General features: G+C 43.1%; 1 protein-coding gene across 1 annotated transcript; it reads left to right on the top strand.

The window, feature by feature from the left end:
* The first annotated feature begins 1,897 nt into the window (after positions 1-1,897).
* LOC122771182 (serine/threonine-protein kinase DCLK2-like) lies at positions 1,898-14,195 on the top strand. Its single transcript, XM_044028582.1, has 16 exons — positions 1,898-2,145; positions 3,275-4,254; positions 6,557-6,990; positions 7,602-7,728; positions 7,848-7,979; positions 8,485-8,573; positions 8,651-8,726; positions 9,694-9,799; positions 9,879-9,936; positions 10,032-10,151; positions 10,236-10,382; positions 10,737-10,870; positions 10,950-11,027; positions 11,108-11,204; positions 11,526-11,606; positions 11,752-14,195. The coding sequence occupies exons 2-16, from the start codon at positions 3,825-3,827 to the stop codon at positions 11,878-11,880; spliced, it is 2,238 nt and encodes a 745-aa protein (XP_043884517.1). The 5' UTR covers positions 1,898-2,145; positions 3,275-3,824; the 3' UTR covers positions 11,881-14,195.
* Positions 14,196-14,350: the final 155 nt, after the last annotated feature.

Genomic DNA, 14,350 nt, shown 5'->3' with positions numbered 1-14,350 from the left:
GATAGGAGAAGAAGGTGGTAATGCTCAACATCAGTGTTGAGCATTTTTACTCAACACTGATGACTCAAGAATTTCTTTCACAGGGTCAGTCTGTTGCTGAATGAGCAGATGATGTACTAACTCTCAGCTAGTTGCTAAAGCATAAGCATCATAGTCAAAACTTTATACAAATAACGTTCTGAAACGCACAGTTAACATAACGTAGATTAACAACATTAATGAAAACTCACCCCAGAAGAAGATTGGAGGTGTCCAATTATTCTCTCTCTGCCACTCTCTGTCGTCTGCTAAATAATCCATCCATTTCTTGTGCATAAACTCTGGAGAAAGCTACTTCTGCCGCTAGCGTAGCAGGAGTGAGATAGGCGTTGACGCGACCAGAAGCCTCTGTCATCGTTAAGAAGTGCAGTCAAAGATTTAGTCTTCTGCAATGAGTTTTTCCTCGTCCGTCTTCATTTGACGGTGAAAACACGTGAAAACACGCTTCTCGAAGCAGCAGTAACCGTGAGGAGCCTGAAGTAGCCACGTGTTTCCTCTGCGATGTGCAACAAAAGTACTAGACTAGCTAACTAAATTCAAACCTTCAACATGTTCAGCTCAATTTGGTAATTATTGGGTTTATTCACGTTTATGAAATATTCAATATTTGTGTGTGTGTATTTTCCAACACATACACAACACTAATTCACGTAATTTTTAGTCTGTACTTTTTACAGCTGTTTTCTCTGTACTACTTTTTGCTTTTCACGTTGTATAATACTCTCTGTAATAAACATAAAAAAACTGCCAACTTCTGTTGGCACTCATCTACTTTGTCTTGTCTGTATTATTATGATTATTATTATTATAATCGTTATTATGCTTCGTTGGTTTTGCCGACAGTGGAGGGCGGGGGTCGACAGCTGGGACTCGATGCTGCCAGGCTGCCACGCCCCCAACCAACAACAAGGAAGGAGGCGGGAGCGGGGCCTTGTCATCGGGATACAACTGGAACTGAGACAAAAATGTCAAATTTATTCACTAAATATTCAGTTTCACCTTTAAATTTTTTTTTCACAAATTTAGCAGCTAAAGTTAGCACATGAATAAGAGTTAAAAAGATAAAGCTTATATTTAGTGACATTTTATGAACCAAATGACTAAAAGTCAGACAACGAAATGATGAGGGAAGTTTTTAGGTGGAAAATAAGAGTTTTCTCATACTTTTTCTAAGAGAATTCAGACATTTTGAAGCAGTTGTATAAAAGAAAAAGCAACTACTAAAATAACTACCTACATTTTGATGATTAAATAAATAAAACCAGTTTCTGTGAGTTCTCAGCTTCTTAAATGCTCCATATAACAAAGAAATCATTCAAACTCAATCATTGACAAACATTTTACGACCCAAATTGTTCCTGCAACCAATAATTATTTTCACAATCTACACATTTGTAACGCGTACTGTCCTTTAGTTTGATAAGCAAATTAAAACATAAGTTAAATGTCGGTTCCGCCCACTTTTTTCCCACTTGGCCAAATGAAGAATTAATTTGAAACCAAATTTGGCAGTGTAGGGCTTTTATTTTCAAGGGAAGTGAATTAGACGTCGGCTTTTTGTTAATTTTATTTTTTGTCTTAGATCCACTGTCTGATGATCAGATAACGTCTCTGGAAATTAGTCCAAAAATCCGTAAAATAATTTGAGGGCCCAAAAAAAAGTCTCCAGCAACCCCTGTGTGGGGCCCGGACCCAGTGTTTGAGAACCGCTGTTCTCTGTATATGTGTAACCGTCAAAAAAACCTGAGTGATTTAAAATTCAGTGACAGACAAAAGAGCTAGGGAGAGAGAGAGAGAGAGAGAGGGAGAGGGAGGAGGAGGGGTGAAGAGCCTCTCTCTCTGCTGCAGCGGCCATGCTGCTCGCTCTCTCTCCCTCTCTCTCCCTCTGTCTCCTCCTCCTCCGCCGGTGTGAACCGCCTGCTGCAGCCGCCGGTGCATCGCTGCATCCCGGGTAAATTGACTAGGTCGGACCGGGTTTGCGGGGAGCAGTTCTGTGCGGGGTCCTGCGGTTCCGGTTCAGTCCGACGGCAGCAGGGAGGAGCAGAGGAAGAAGAGAAAAGAAAGGAAAAGACTCCATAGCAACAAACCGGTTTCACGGCGTTATCGGTAGGTGCCTCCCTCTCTCTGTGTGTGCGTGCGTGCGTGCGCGTGGACTGATGGATGGAGTCAGTCCATCCATGATGAGCTGCAGTGGAACGTGAACAACGCATTTTTATTGTGATGCTTTTTAATTTCACTGTAAATCAATGAGCCTCGTCTTTATCTCTTTGGTTCTGCACGGATTTTTATTTATGGTTTATCTAATATTATTTTTTATTGATTCATAATTACACACACACACACACACACCATGTAAGATCACTACATAAATAAATAAATAAATAAATGAATAAATACTGCCGGTTTAGTAAGTGTGTTTGTATGTACTGACAGTGAGGACTGCACTGTGCAGCGCCCCCTGCTGCTAAGAACCAGACTGAGACATAAAGGTTCATGCTGTGTGAAAACACGGCTGCCAGCGAGGAAACGAGGAAGATAAAAGAGTTTAAAGAAAAGAACAAAAGGTTCACCGAAATGAACTTAAGTTTGTAAACTGCTCACTCTCCCACACCAAACCCCATCGAGAAAATCAGGGATTTTAGCTCACGGTGGACACAGGAGCTGCTGGTCTGCTGCTGCCTCGTGTGGTCACTTTGTGTCACTGAGGTGAATCTGAATTAAGGATTTCAAATGTCGAAATGACAAAAGAAGAACTTAGTGATGGAGGCAGCAGTGGATCAACAACTCCTGTGTGCTGTGATGTTAAAATCACTGATTTTCTCTCTGGGCTTTGGTGTGGGAGAGTGAGTGGTTTACAAACTTCAGTTTCCTGTTGGAAAAGTCTGTCTCACAGTGAGACTGTTTTATCAGCCAAGTCTTGGATTTCTGTCGTATTTGCTTGGCTGTAAATTAGTCGTACGCGTAGTATTGTTTAATTTTTAACCGTCGACATGTCGCTACACTGTTACGCAAAATACCAGGTAGCCCGAAGTACGTTTGCATTTCCAACTTCACAACTGGAACTGGGGGTAACATCATGTCTGAGTTCCGATGTAAATGGAACACAGCATATGTATTGGTACAGTACAGCAGCCCCACCCCCTTTCTCTGAATTCTCCACTGTGCTCATCATATGTGAATACCAAACTCCCAAAAATGTCTGAAAATGACTGTTGTCTTTTCTTTTCTTTGGCAGGGATTAAGGGATGTTAAAGTATTATTAAGGATTATCGGGACGGGACCACAGCTGGACTGCAGGAACTCATCATGACCGTTCCAGGTCGGGTCGGGTCAATCCTGTACCTTCAGTAATTTTTAATCAGTTTGAACCGTTTCTGGATTGTGTCCATTCACAGTCATCACAGAGATAATTTCATGATATCACTTCCGTTGTGTGTGAAATTAAGTTTCAGGAGTGCACAATTTGATATGACCTAGGAACAAGTAAGGTCAAATTTGGGTAAACCTTTTGGGTGTATCCCATTTCTGCAACTGTTCTTCGTACAGACCAACTGGACCAAGCGTCTTCACAAGTCTGTATGTAGGACAATATTGGAATCACAGTTGGACTTCAAAGGCTAGCAGTTTTATAAAAGGACTGCTGGTTCTACACCAATCTCTGGTTTGGGGGAAGGACTCCCAATAGACAAGCCAGAAACCAAGGACAAATAAAAAATTTTTACCGTTGGAAGATGAATCTTATGTAGCAGATACTCTTGGATTAAACTTCTGGACCGGTCTTTACCATGTCTCTGAGCAAGACCCTCGAGCTGGAGCACTTTGATGAACGGAACAAGATCCGCCGCGGACGCTCCACCCGGCCCAAGAGAGATGACTCGACAGGCAGTGGCGGAGGTTCAGGTCCCAGCTCCAGGGGTAGTAGTCTGGTTCCAAGCCCCGCCCACAGCGCCAACTGCAGCTACTACCGGACCCGAACGCTGCAGGCGCTCACCTCGGAGAAACGGGCCAAAAAGGTCAGATTCTACCGCAACGGAGACCGGTACTTCAAGGGTCTGGTGTATGCCATTTCCAGTGACCGCTTTCGCTCCTACGATGCGCTGCTGATGGAGCTGACGCGCTCGTTGGCTGATAATCTTCATTTGCCGCAAGGAGTGCGCACAATCTACACCATAGATGGCAGCAAAAGGATCAGCACTATGGACGAACTGGTGGAAGGTAACACTTCTCTCTCTGTTCACTCAGGCTTCTTCACGGTTGATTTAATTTCTACTTTGAACAAAAATAAGATTTGAAGAGTTGACTCATGTGATGGGATTTAGAGATGGCACTTAAAATGGCTTCCGTCAACTAAGTCAGGGAACTCTGGACGAGTATGTTTAATCGCTAATGTGATGATGTCCATCCATCCATCTCCTACCACTTTTTCCTCCACATGAGGGTCGCAGGGGTGCTGTGCCAATCTCAGCTGACATAGGGCGATAGGCGGAGTCACAACCTAGACAGATCGCCTGACCTTTGAAACAAATTCTGGGTTCCATATGTTTGAAGATAAAGTGAATTGATTACTTCCAGGGTTTGGACTTAAATTCTTCATATAAGGTAACTGGCTTTAGCTTCGTGTTCAGGTGCTACCTAGCATGCTAACTTAAAATTCCCGTGTCCTGGGATTTTGCTTTTCGTTTCACTTTATTTGTTTTATAAAAGCAAATACATTTTTTCTGTAACGTTTGACATGATGTAGCATCAGTTTGTTGAAATCTGGACAAACCAAACAAGAATAAGGACACTGATTCTTTAAACCCCTTGATATTTCTCGCCACAAATTATCTCACACATACAAACCGACCTCTTTACGTTGCGTTAAAAGGGTCAATTATCGGACTGTCGCCTCGTCCATCGACCATGTCAATCGTCCGTTAACGTCCTCACTGTCTTCTTCCTCTGTCTGTGCAAATGCACCTGAATTATTTATTACTGTGTATATCAACAGCAGAGGCGTCGTAATCGCCACACAGGGACCAAAATGTGGGACATACTTTTTTGTGTACAGGGGAAAAAAAAAAAGATCTAATTACTTAACGTTTAAGGAAGTAAAAACAACAAAGACGTTTCACATTAAAACTTGACATCTGTCTGGAGTCTGCGCTTCCTCTTTGGTCTGGAACAGCTGAGTAACATTAGTGATCATCAGTATTGATCTGTGACCGGCAGTAATGTCAGGAAGCTGTAACGCGCTGACGCCGCACGATGACTGACGACGGACAACTCCTCATTCATGCCTCTGTTTTTTGGGACGGAAGCTTTTAACCGTTGTAATTTAATGACCTGATTCTCAGTGATTTTAGTCCCGCCTGAATGTCAGTAATCATTACCGGGTGACGTCAGTAAAGATTACGGGGGTAAAAAGGTCCCGAACAATTACTCCAGGTAATCCTAATCCTGTGTGAATAAACCAGCAGTAAATATATACGTAAATATTCCATCATGTTCTGTTTACAAGTAGTTCTTTGTGGATTTTCAAGCATGGATCGAGGCGATATGTTGATGGCGCACATGGCAACAGGAAGTGGTGGCGGCGCAAAAATCCAGCGACACTCAGTGTCCAGTTTGTGCGTAGCCTGGTCGGGGATCATGGGGTTCGCTTGCCCTCCAGTATCAGGGCCCTTGTTGGCGCCCTGGGTTACTGGGTTACAGCAAGCCATAAAAATCTAAACAAATCCAGACGGCCTGATTATCTTCACGATAGTTGCTTTATCTATTGACTAATTTTAAAATAATTTACTTCTTAAAAAAGCAGGAACATGTGATGGACAGTATTTTTTTTGTGTGTCTATGTATTTGAATAAAACTGAGCAGCTGGTTTGAATTGCAAAGTGAAAGTCAGCAGGTGGGCGGAGTCAAGAGACAAGGTCAAACACAGTGTGTGTGTGTGTGTGTGTGAGCGACACAGGTGCAGAGTGTGTGTGTGTGTGTGAGAGACTCAGGCCCGTTTTCAACCATATAAGGTAAAACAGCCGACGCTGCACTTGTGATAGGCTGAAGAATGAGTGGATTAATCAGGTTAACTGACCTGCAGCTGTCTTTTATAATCAAATATTAACTCAAAAAGATCCAATTTTTTCCCCATTTCATGCATTTCTTTGACTTATTTGTAATATTCATGATATTTCTCATGTTCCGTTAGAAGTTAACTGTCATTTTAGAGAGAGTTCATGGGGAAAAAAAGGTTTAAAATTAAAAATGACAAAATAAGTCAAAGTATTTTTGGAGAAATAGTAGCCTAGATTATTTTGTTCAATAAAATGTCAGAACATGGACATCTCAAATATCTGGTTTTATCCACAAACAGAAAATGATCCAGTTGTAAGATTTCTTTGTTAAATGGAGCAAAGAAAACTGAAAATATTCACATTTAAGAAGCTGAAAAATCGATTTAAAGTTACTGATATGTTTTATTCTGATATCATACGTACAGTTTTTTAAAAATCGCATATTCTGCGACTCTCTCTCTGTGCAGGCGAGTGTTACGTCTGTGCGTCTAACGAACCGTACCGCAAGGTCGACTACACTAAGATCTCCGTTCCGAGCTGGAAGCCCGGAGCCGGAGCCGGGGCCGGTGCGGCGAGCTCCACCCGCTCCACCCGCTCCACCACCACAGTGTCCACCGGGGTGTCGGCGGGCAGCGGCGGCACCGCAAGTGTCAGCAGCGGAGGGGGCACCGGCGGCTCCAGGGATCGTCCCGAAAGCCGCGAGGGCAGAGAGAGCAAGGACTTCATCAAGCCCAAGCTGGTGACGGTGATTCGCAGCGGCGTGAAGCCACGCAAGGCGGTGAGGATCCTGCTGAACAAGAAGACGGCGCACTCCTTCGAGCAGGTGCTCGCCGACATCACCGAGGCCATCAAGCTGGACTCCGGCGCCGTGAAGCGGTTGTACACGCTGGACGGAAAACAGGTGAGGTCCAGTTTGTTGTAAATCATGGGCACGCACTTGCAATGCACAGTAAATCGCAAATGTTTGCATAACTTAGCGACTAATTTACACTCATGAAGTTTGATAACTGACTTAAACTTGAACACAGAACTCCCAAAAGATCTCCTGTGACCCATGTGTGGGTCCCGACCCAGGCTTTGGGAACCACCGTGTTAAATCATCAGGAAATGTATATTACGCCATGCTCACAAAAGGCTTTTATTTTGAAGGAGGCGAGTCGTATTGGAGGCTTTTATTCTCAAATGTGTCGTTGTTTTCGGACTCAGTATGAATGAGTGTGTGTCTTTGTCTGTGTGTGTGTGAGGTTGCCATGTTAACCACACACTGCTGCAGTGTCCATTTGTGTGTGTGTGTGTGTGTGTGTGTAAGTAAACATCGTGATGGGGTTTCTGTTGCTTAATGTGGCTGCACAAACTGAAAAGATGAGAGGACACACACACACACACACACACTCCACTGAGAGTGTGTGTCTGTGGTAGAGGAGGATGACGGTGAAATGGGAAAAGTGCAGGAGAGAAAAAAGTAAAAAGAAGAGTTTGTGTGTGTGTGTGTGTGTGTGTGTGTGTGTGTAGTTGACTTGTCTGCAGGATTTCTTTGGCGATGACGACGTGTTCATGGCGTGCGGCCCGGAGAAGTTCCGTTACGCTCAGGACGACTTTGTGCTCACACACACTAACAAAACACAGGCTTTTGTCAGCGGTGAGACACACACACACACACAAACACACACACACACACACACACACACACACACGCGCATGCTCGCACTCAAACACACAAGAGTCAAACATGGTTGTTTTCTCTCTCTCTCTCTGCAGAGTGTCGGGCTAAATCTCGCTCTGCTGCTCCACCCATGAAAACTACACCTCCCAAGATTCCGAGCGGTTCTGGTTTCTGCTCCTCAAAGACGCCGCCTAAAGGCCCGACCAGGACAAAGTCTCCTGGTCCAGGTGAGAACCAACAGGAAAACAAGAGGGAGCAAATAGAAACACTAACAAACAACCATCCCTTTAACCCCGAGTCATGTGACCGTGGACTCTCGGTCACATGACCTGACTGAACCTGAAGAGAGTCAGTAAACACAGCATCAGTCACAGAAAACAGTTCTACTGAAACCTGATGATCCTGAGAGTTACTTCACACACCTCCATGACACCACAGACACAATAAACTACAACAAACTACCACAAAAATGTTATACAAATGATAACTAAACCATGAGAAGTTAAAGTATATAACAGTAAATTATAACAAATTGCAACACCCTACTCTAAACTGTGATAAACTACAATGACAGTATATTTAAATAAATTACAGTAAACAAAATACTTTTTAAAACACAGTAAACTACCAGACACCTCAGGAAACTACAATGAATAATCTTTTATTTTCCAGATTTGCATCTTAAGCTGAAAATCTGTTTTTTTTTTTAAGTCTCTGTTCTCTCGTCTGCAGCCAATGAGGCGTCAGGATCACAGTCAGGTGGGAAGTCCACCAGGTCAAGCCCCTCCCCCACCAGCCCTGGGAGCCGACGCAGCCTCAAGGTTTAATCGATGATCGATTGATTTTATTTAAACTGTTTTCTCCGCCTCATTTTCAAATCTGTTTCGTTTTCTCGCAGATTTCTCCTCGCAGGACATCGTCCACTGACGTGAACGGAGACGCCGAGCAGCTGGACGAGGACACCACTGTCGAAGGTGTGTGCGATCTTATTTGAAAGGTGGATTTTAAATGAGTTAACGAGAGAACTTCAAATGTAGTGTTTTTCACCTCAGCGCTGAACGGCTCAAAAAAACTAGCAAAAGCTAAAAACTCAGGTGTTGTCCACACATGGTGTAGTACATATGCCAGGCCTGTGTGTGGCGCTGTAAAGCTGCCACAGAAGAACATCATGTATGACATCATCATTTCCCAAAACTAGCATATTTTTGGCTCCGTATGGATAAAAAGTCGCCAACTTTTACGTTTTCTCCTCAACTTATTCGCATGAGTACAAACCTGAAATATCCTTGACCCTTGAGGGGAAACTACAAGTGCAGTTAACTACAATAAACTGCCACAAACTACAATAAACTACAACTGCAGTAAAATACAATAAACTACAACTGCAGTAAACTACAATAAACTGCAGTTAACTACAATAAACTACAACTGCAGTTAACTACAATAAACTACAACCGCAGTAACCATAATAAACCGCAGTAAACTACAATAAACTGCAGTTAACTACACAACTACAACCGCAGTAAATCACAATAAACTGCAGTAAACTACAATAAACTGCAGTTAACCAATAAACCGCAACCGCAGTTAACTACAATAAACTGCAACTGCAGTTAACTACAATAAACTGCCACAAACTAAAATAAACTACAACTGCAGTTAAATACAATAAACTACAACTGCAGTAAACTACAATAAACTGCCACAAACTATAATAAACTACAACTGCAGTTAAATACAATAAACTACAACTGCAGGAAACTACAATAAACTGCCACAAACTATAATAAACTACAACTGCAGTAAACTACAATAAACTGCCACAAACTACAATAAACTACTGTTTTTATGGCTCCAAAAACGCTGATTTCAGTGTGGATAAAAAAAGTCGCAAATTAATGCGAATTCTCCAAAAATCTCTTGTCTTCTTTTTATCGTCAGTTAACGGAAATCGATCGGTCTCGTCTTCCATCATCAACGACAAGTACAAAGTCGGGAAAGTGATCGGAGACGGAAACTTTGCGGTGGTGAAGGAGTGCGTGGAGAGGTGAGCGAGAAAGTGTTTTTTTTTTTTTCTTCAGTCTATTGATTAGATTGATTAGTGATGTCTGTGTTTTGATTGACAGGTCGACGGGTCAAGAGTTTGCACTGAAGATCATCGACAAAGCTCGGTGCTGTGGGAAGGTAAAGCTAACGTTTACCGTTGCTATCCTGCTGTAGCTTCACTGTTACCATGATGACGACTCTGTGTGTGTGTGTGTGTGTGTGTGTGTGTGTAGGAGCACCTGATAGAGAACGAGGTGGCCGTGCTGCGGCGAGTCCGACACCCGAGCATCATCCAGCTCATCGAGGTGGACGACACGCCCACTCAGCTCTTCCTGGTTATGGAGCTTGTCAAGGTGCTTTGTCGTCATCATCATCATCATCGTCGTCCTTTTTGTTTCTTCCGTTATTGCATGTGTAACACGTGTCTCTTCCACTAGGGCGGCGACCTCTTTGACGCCATCACCTCGTCCACCAAGTACAGCGAGCGCGACGCCAGTGCCATGATCTTCAACCTGGCCGGAGCCGTGAAGTATCTGCACCGCATGAACATCGTCCACCGAGACATCAAACCAGAGAACCTGCTGGTACGTACACACACACACACACGCACACGTTCACGTCTTTATCTCACTGTTAGACAGTTTGTAAACCACTCACTCTCCCACACCAAACCCCATAGAGAAAATCTGTGATTTTAACATCACAGCACACAGGAGTTGTTGATCCACTGCTGCCTCCATCACTAAGTTCAAATGTTTTATTTTGTGATTTCGGCATTTGAAATCCTTTGTTCAGATTCAGTGACACAAAGTGACCACACGAGGCAGCAGTAGACCAGCAGCTCCTGTGTCGCCGTCAGCTAAAATCACTGTATTTCGAAGTATTTGTACCCTGCAGGTGTGTAGTTGAAGTATTTTTGAAGTGTCTGTACTTTGCAGGTGTGTGAATATCCAGACGGCACAAAGTCTCTGAAGTTGGGTGATTTTGGTTTGGCGACGGTGGTGGAGGGGCCGCTCTACACGGTTTGTGGCACGCCCACGTACGTCGCCCCGGAGATTATCGCAGAGACCGGGTGAGAAGACGATTCAGCGCGTGTTTGTATGTTTGATATTTAATCAATTATACGTAAGACTAACGCTTTCTCTGTGTAGCTACGGTCTGAAGGTAGACATCTGGGCCGCGGGAGTGATCGCCTACATCCTGCTGTGTGGATTCCCTCCTTTCAGAAGGTCAGTGAACGCAACCTTTTCCCTGTAATCAATAATGAAAATGAGAAAACTCACACTGTGTTGTTTTTCCTCTTCCTCAGTGAGAACAATGTGCAGGAGGAGCTTTTCGACCAGATCCTCAGAGGGAAGCTGGAGTTTCCATCTCCAGACTGGGACGCCGTCAGTCTGCCTGCTAAGGTAACACTCGATATACATGTGAAGTTAAGTCTAAATTACATATTTCAAATGCCAAAATCACAGACTAACACATTTGAACTTAGTGATGGAGGCAAAAGTGGATCAACAACTCCTGTGTGCTGTGATATTAAAATCACTGATTTTCTCTATGGGGTTTGGTGTGGGAGAGTGAGTGGTTTACAAACAGTTAGATGAAGACGTGAAACATGGTCTTAAGACATTGTAGACTTTAGTTTAGATAGATTCAGGTAAGAAAAAACAAACCTAAACTATCCCTTAGTTACTGCAGGCTAGTAACTTGTCACATGACCTGCTCCTCAGATGCTGATTAGTCAGATGCTGCAGGTGAATGTGGACGCTCGTTTCACCGCAGAGGAGGTCCTGTCACATCCCTGGGTGACGGTGAGCAAGTGTACACACACACACAAACACACACTCACACTCACACACCAGAATAACCATTTAAATACAACCAGAAGGAAGTGAAAATCAACGTTAAAGTAGAAGTCACTTAGTTTCTATGCTAAATGCCTGTGTTTGCGTTCAGGATGAAGCTCCCGTTGACTCCACCACTGTGAGCAACACTGAAGACCAGAGCAGTGCAGAGGCACTGGAACCAGAACACGACGACTCACCGATACTGGAGACCAAACAAGTTCCCTCACCTCTGGTCTGAAACGCCACCCCCCGCCCTTCCCCCCTTTACTTAAAACAACACAATTCATAACTCACCGATACTGGAGACCAAACCAGTTCCCTCACCTCCGGTTTGAAACACAGTCCCCTTCCTCATCTGGAAACTGGATACAATGCAATTAATTTTACCTGCAAACCAAGAAAGTTCAATCAAAACATCCTGTTTTCATCTTTTGGAAACAAAAATGACCATGAGGTCCAAGACAGAACATGGACAACTGGAAACCAACAAAGTTCTCTGAAATCTGATCTAAAAGACACCAGAAACAAGAATTTTCTCCATGATTTTTTTGACCATTAAAACAACTCCCACGGTCTTCTTCTGAAAACCTTCTTCTTCTAAGGACCCAACCCGTTTCTACGTTTTTGATCAAGAACATGTCCGTTCAAATCTGCCAGACAACGCACCACTGTCACTCCTTTGTTTAGAATATGTTCACTCCACTGAAAACTGAGCAAGGTTCCTCAAATCTGGTCCAACATTCTGGTCTACAACAATCCTGTCTTAACCAATGGAAAACAAACTTAGTTTGAAAGGACAGCCTCACCTTCTAAGTTCCTGTTTTTTCCCTTTAATGAATTTGGGTTCATGAAACCCATTTTATGAAACAAGTTCTATCACCCATCATCAAGAATTTCTAGAATTTCTATTGTATTGGTTCTACTCAACATCAAATTGGGCTCCCACTCTGGTCTGGAACAGGTCACACTTTGTTTTAACGGAAACCAAATAGGTTCCCCTTAAATCTGTTCCAGAGAACCTTCAGTATCTTTAACTAGCAACCATGAAATCTCCGACACCTCCCGTCCAGTTTCATCTCATTTTCTCGATTTACTGGAAACCAAACACGTTATCTGGCCTCCAGTCCAGAACCTTTTTAGTAGCTTCCTTGGTTTCCAAAGAAAAATCCACTTTACCTTCTGAAAACTGGCCAGATCTCATCACCATGCTGTTTGCAGAAGAAAACAACTCAAGTTCCTCTAGTGTTATTGGTTGGAAACTGTCCTCAGCTCTGGTCTGGAATCAAGCACTTAATCTATCCAAGACTTTGACTAGTTCAATCTCTGCTGCTGTACCGTGAAGTAGTTACTTCAATTAGGACTCTACCAAATGTCTGTTGTGCTTTTGCGAGACACGAAATTAAGTCTCATCACCACTGAATAGAGGACGTTTAACCACATCAACACTGGAACACCATGAAGGTGCTAATGGACTGGTTCACCACCCAGAGATTCATGGGCCGTCATCAAATAGAACTTTCCAAACCTCTGATCGGAATGACTCAAAAAGGTCTGGAGACCATTTTCATGTGGTTTAACACAGGTGATTCAGTTACAGGACACTCCCTCTGGTTCAGGGATTGGATTCTTGGTAGTCCCTGCCTCTCTGAAACCAGGATTGTCTTCCATTTATTCTGGGAAACGTCCTATTTCTCCTGCCTTCACCTTCCTGCTCTCCTCCTACTGCCTGAAGGATGTTTCATCTTCTTCTTCTTCTTCTTCTTGGCGTCCACTAATAGGAGGAGACGTTCAATTACTGTGCCTGTTTACGCTGCTGATAAACTCCTCCCCCTCATGTCCGAAATCTCTGCGCTCCTCAGAACCTAGAACGTCTCATTTACTGTCCACATTCAAGAGGCTCGTTGTTTTGTCTATGTCAGTATGAAATTTGGGCGGTATTATGGAGACAGGAAGAGATTAGTTTAGCTAATCCCCTAAAAAACAATGTGTAACGATAGCGTAGTCGGACATTCTGTCCCTGAAATTGAAATTGCATAATTTGCTTGCTATAGTTAACAATTTTTTATCGCATCTTGGCTCCTGGGATCTTCCCATACATATTTTGTTTTATTTACTTAAATCTGGATAAATACAAAAAGCAACAAATTAACATTTGGAAAAAAACAACAAGCCTTCTTGACAGAAAAGGCTTCAACGTGGGTTCTAAATTTAACAGAAAGACGGCCAAAACGTGTCATTTTCCATCTGCAGTATGAATGAGCTAACTACAACCTGCAGCGTATGGAGGAGAAACACACTGTATATACTGTAAATATAATTGTCTGTTGTTGTCCGTCTGTGTCAGTCAGTTGTGATGTCCGAAAAATAGTAGCAGAAAACAAAAAAACACAAAAGAAATAAATCTCATCGTAGACACTATGAGTTAGCACAAAAAAACGAAACCTAGTTTTTCCCCTAAAAAAACCACCATTAAATCTTAAATTGAAAAAAATATATTCCATGTTGCTATGGAGATATTTTCACACGGCTAGCTATCAATTCAAATATATATTTGAAAAACAGGTTTCTGAAAGGTGTTGACAAGGGCTAACGAAAGAGTTCGAAGCTATGGCGGACATCTTTCTTTACGCGGTCTAGTGTCTGAGATGAGACATAGTGGGCTCACCCACCAATCACATCGCTCCATCCGCACGCCATCATTCATGCCG

The sequence above is a fragment of the Solea senegalensis genome, linkage group LG6 (genome assembly GCF_019176455.1).
Source record: "Solea senegalensis isolate Sse05_10M linkage group LG6, IFAPA_SoseM_1, whole genome shotgun sequence".
Lineage (NCBI taxonomy): Eukaryota > Metazoa > Chordata > Actinopteri > Pleuronectiformes > Soleidae > Solea > Solea senegalensis.
This window is presented reverse-complemented; position numbering and strand designations above follow the sequence as displayed.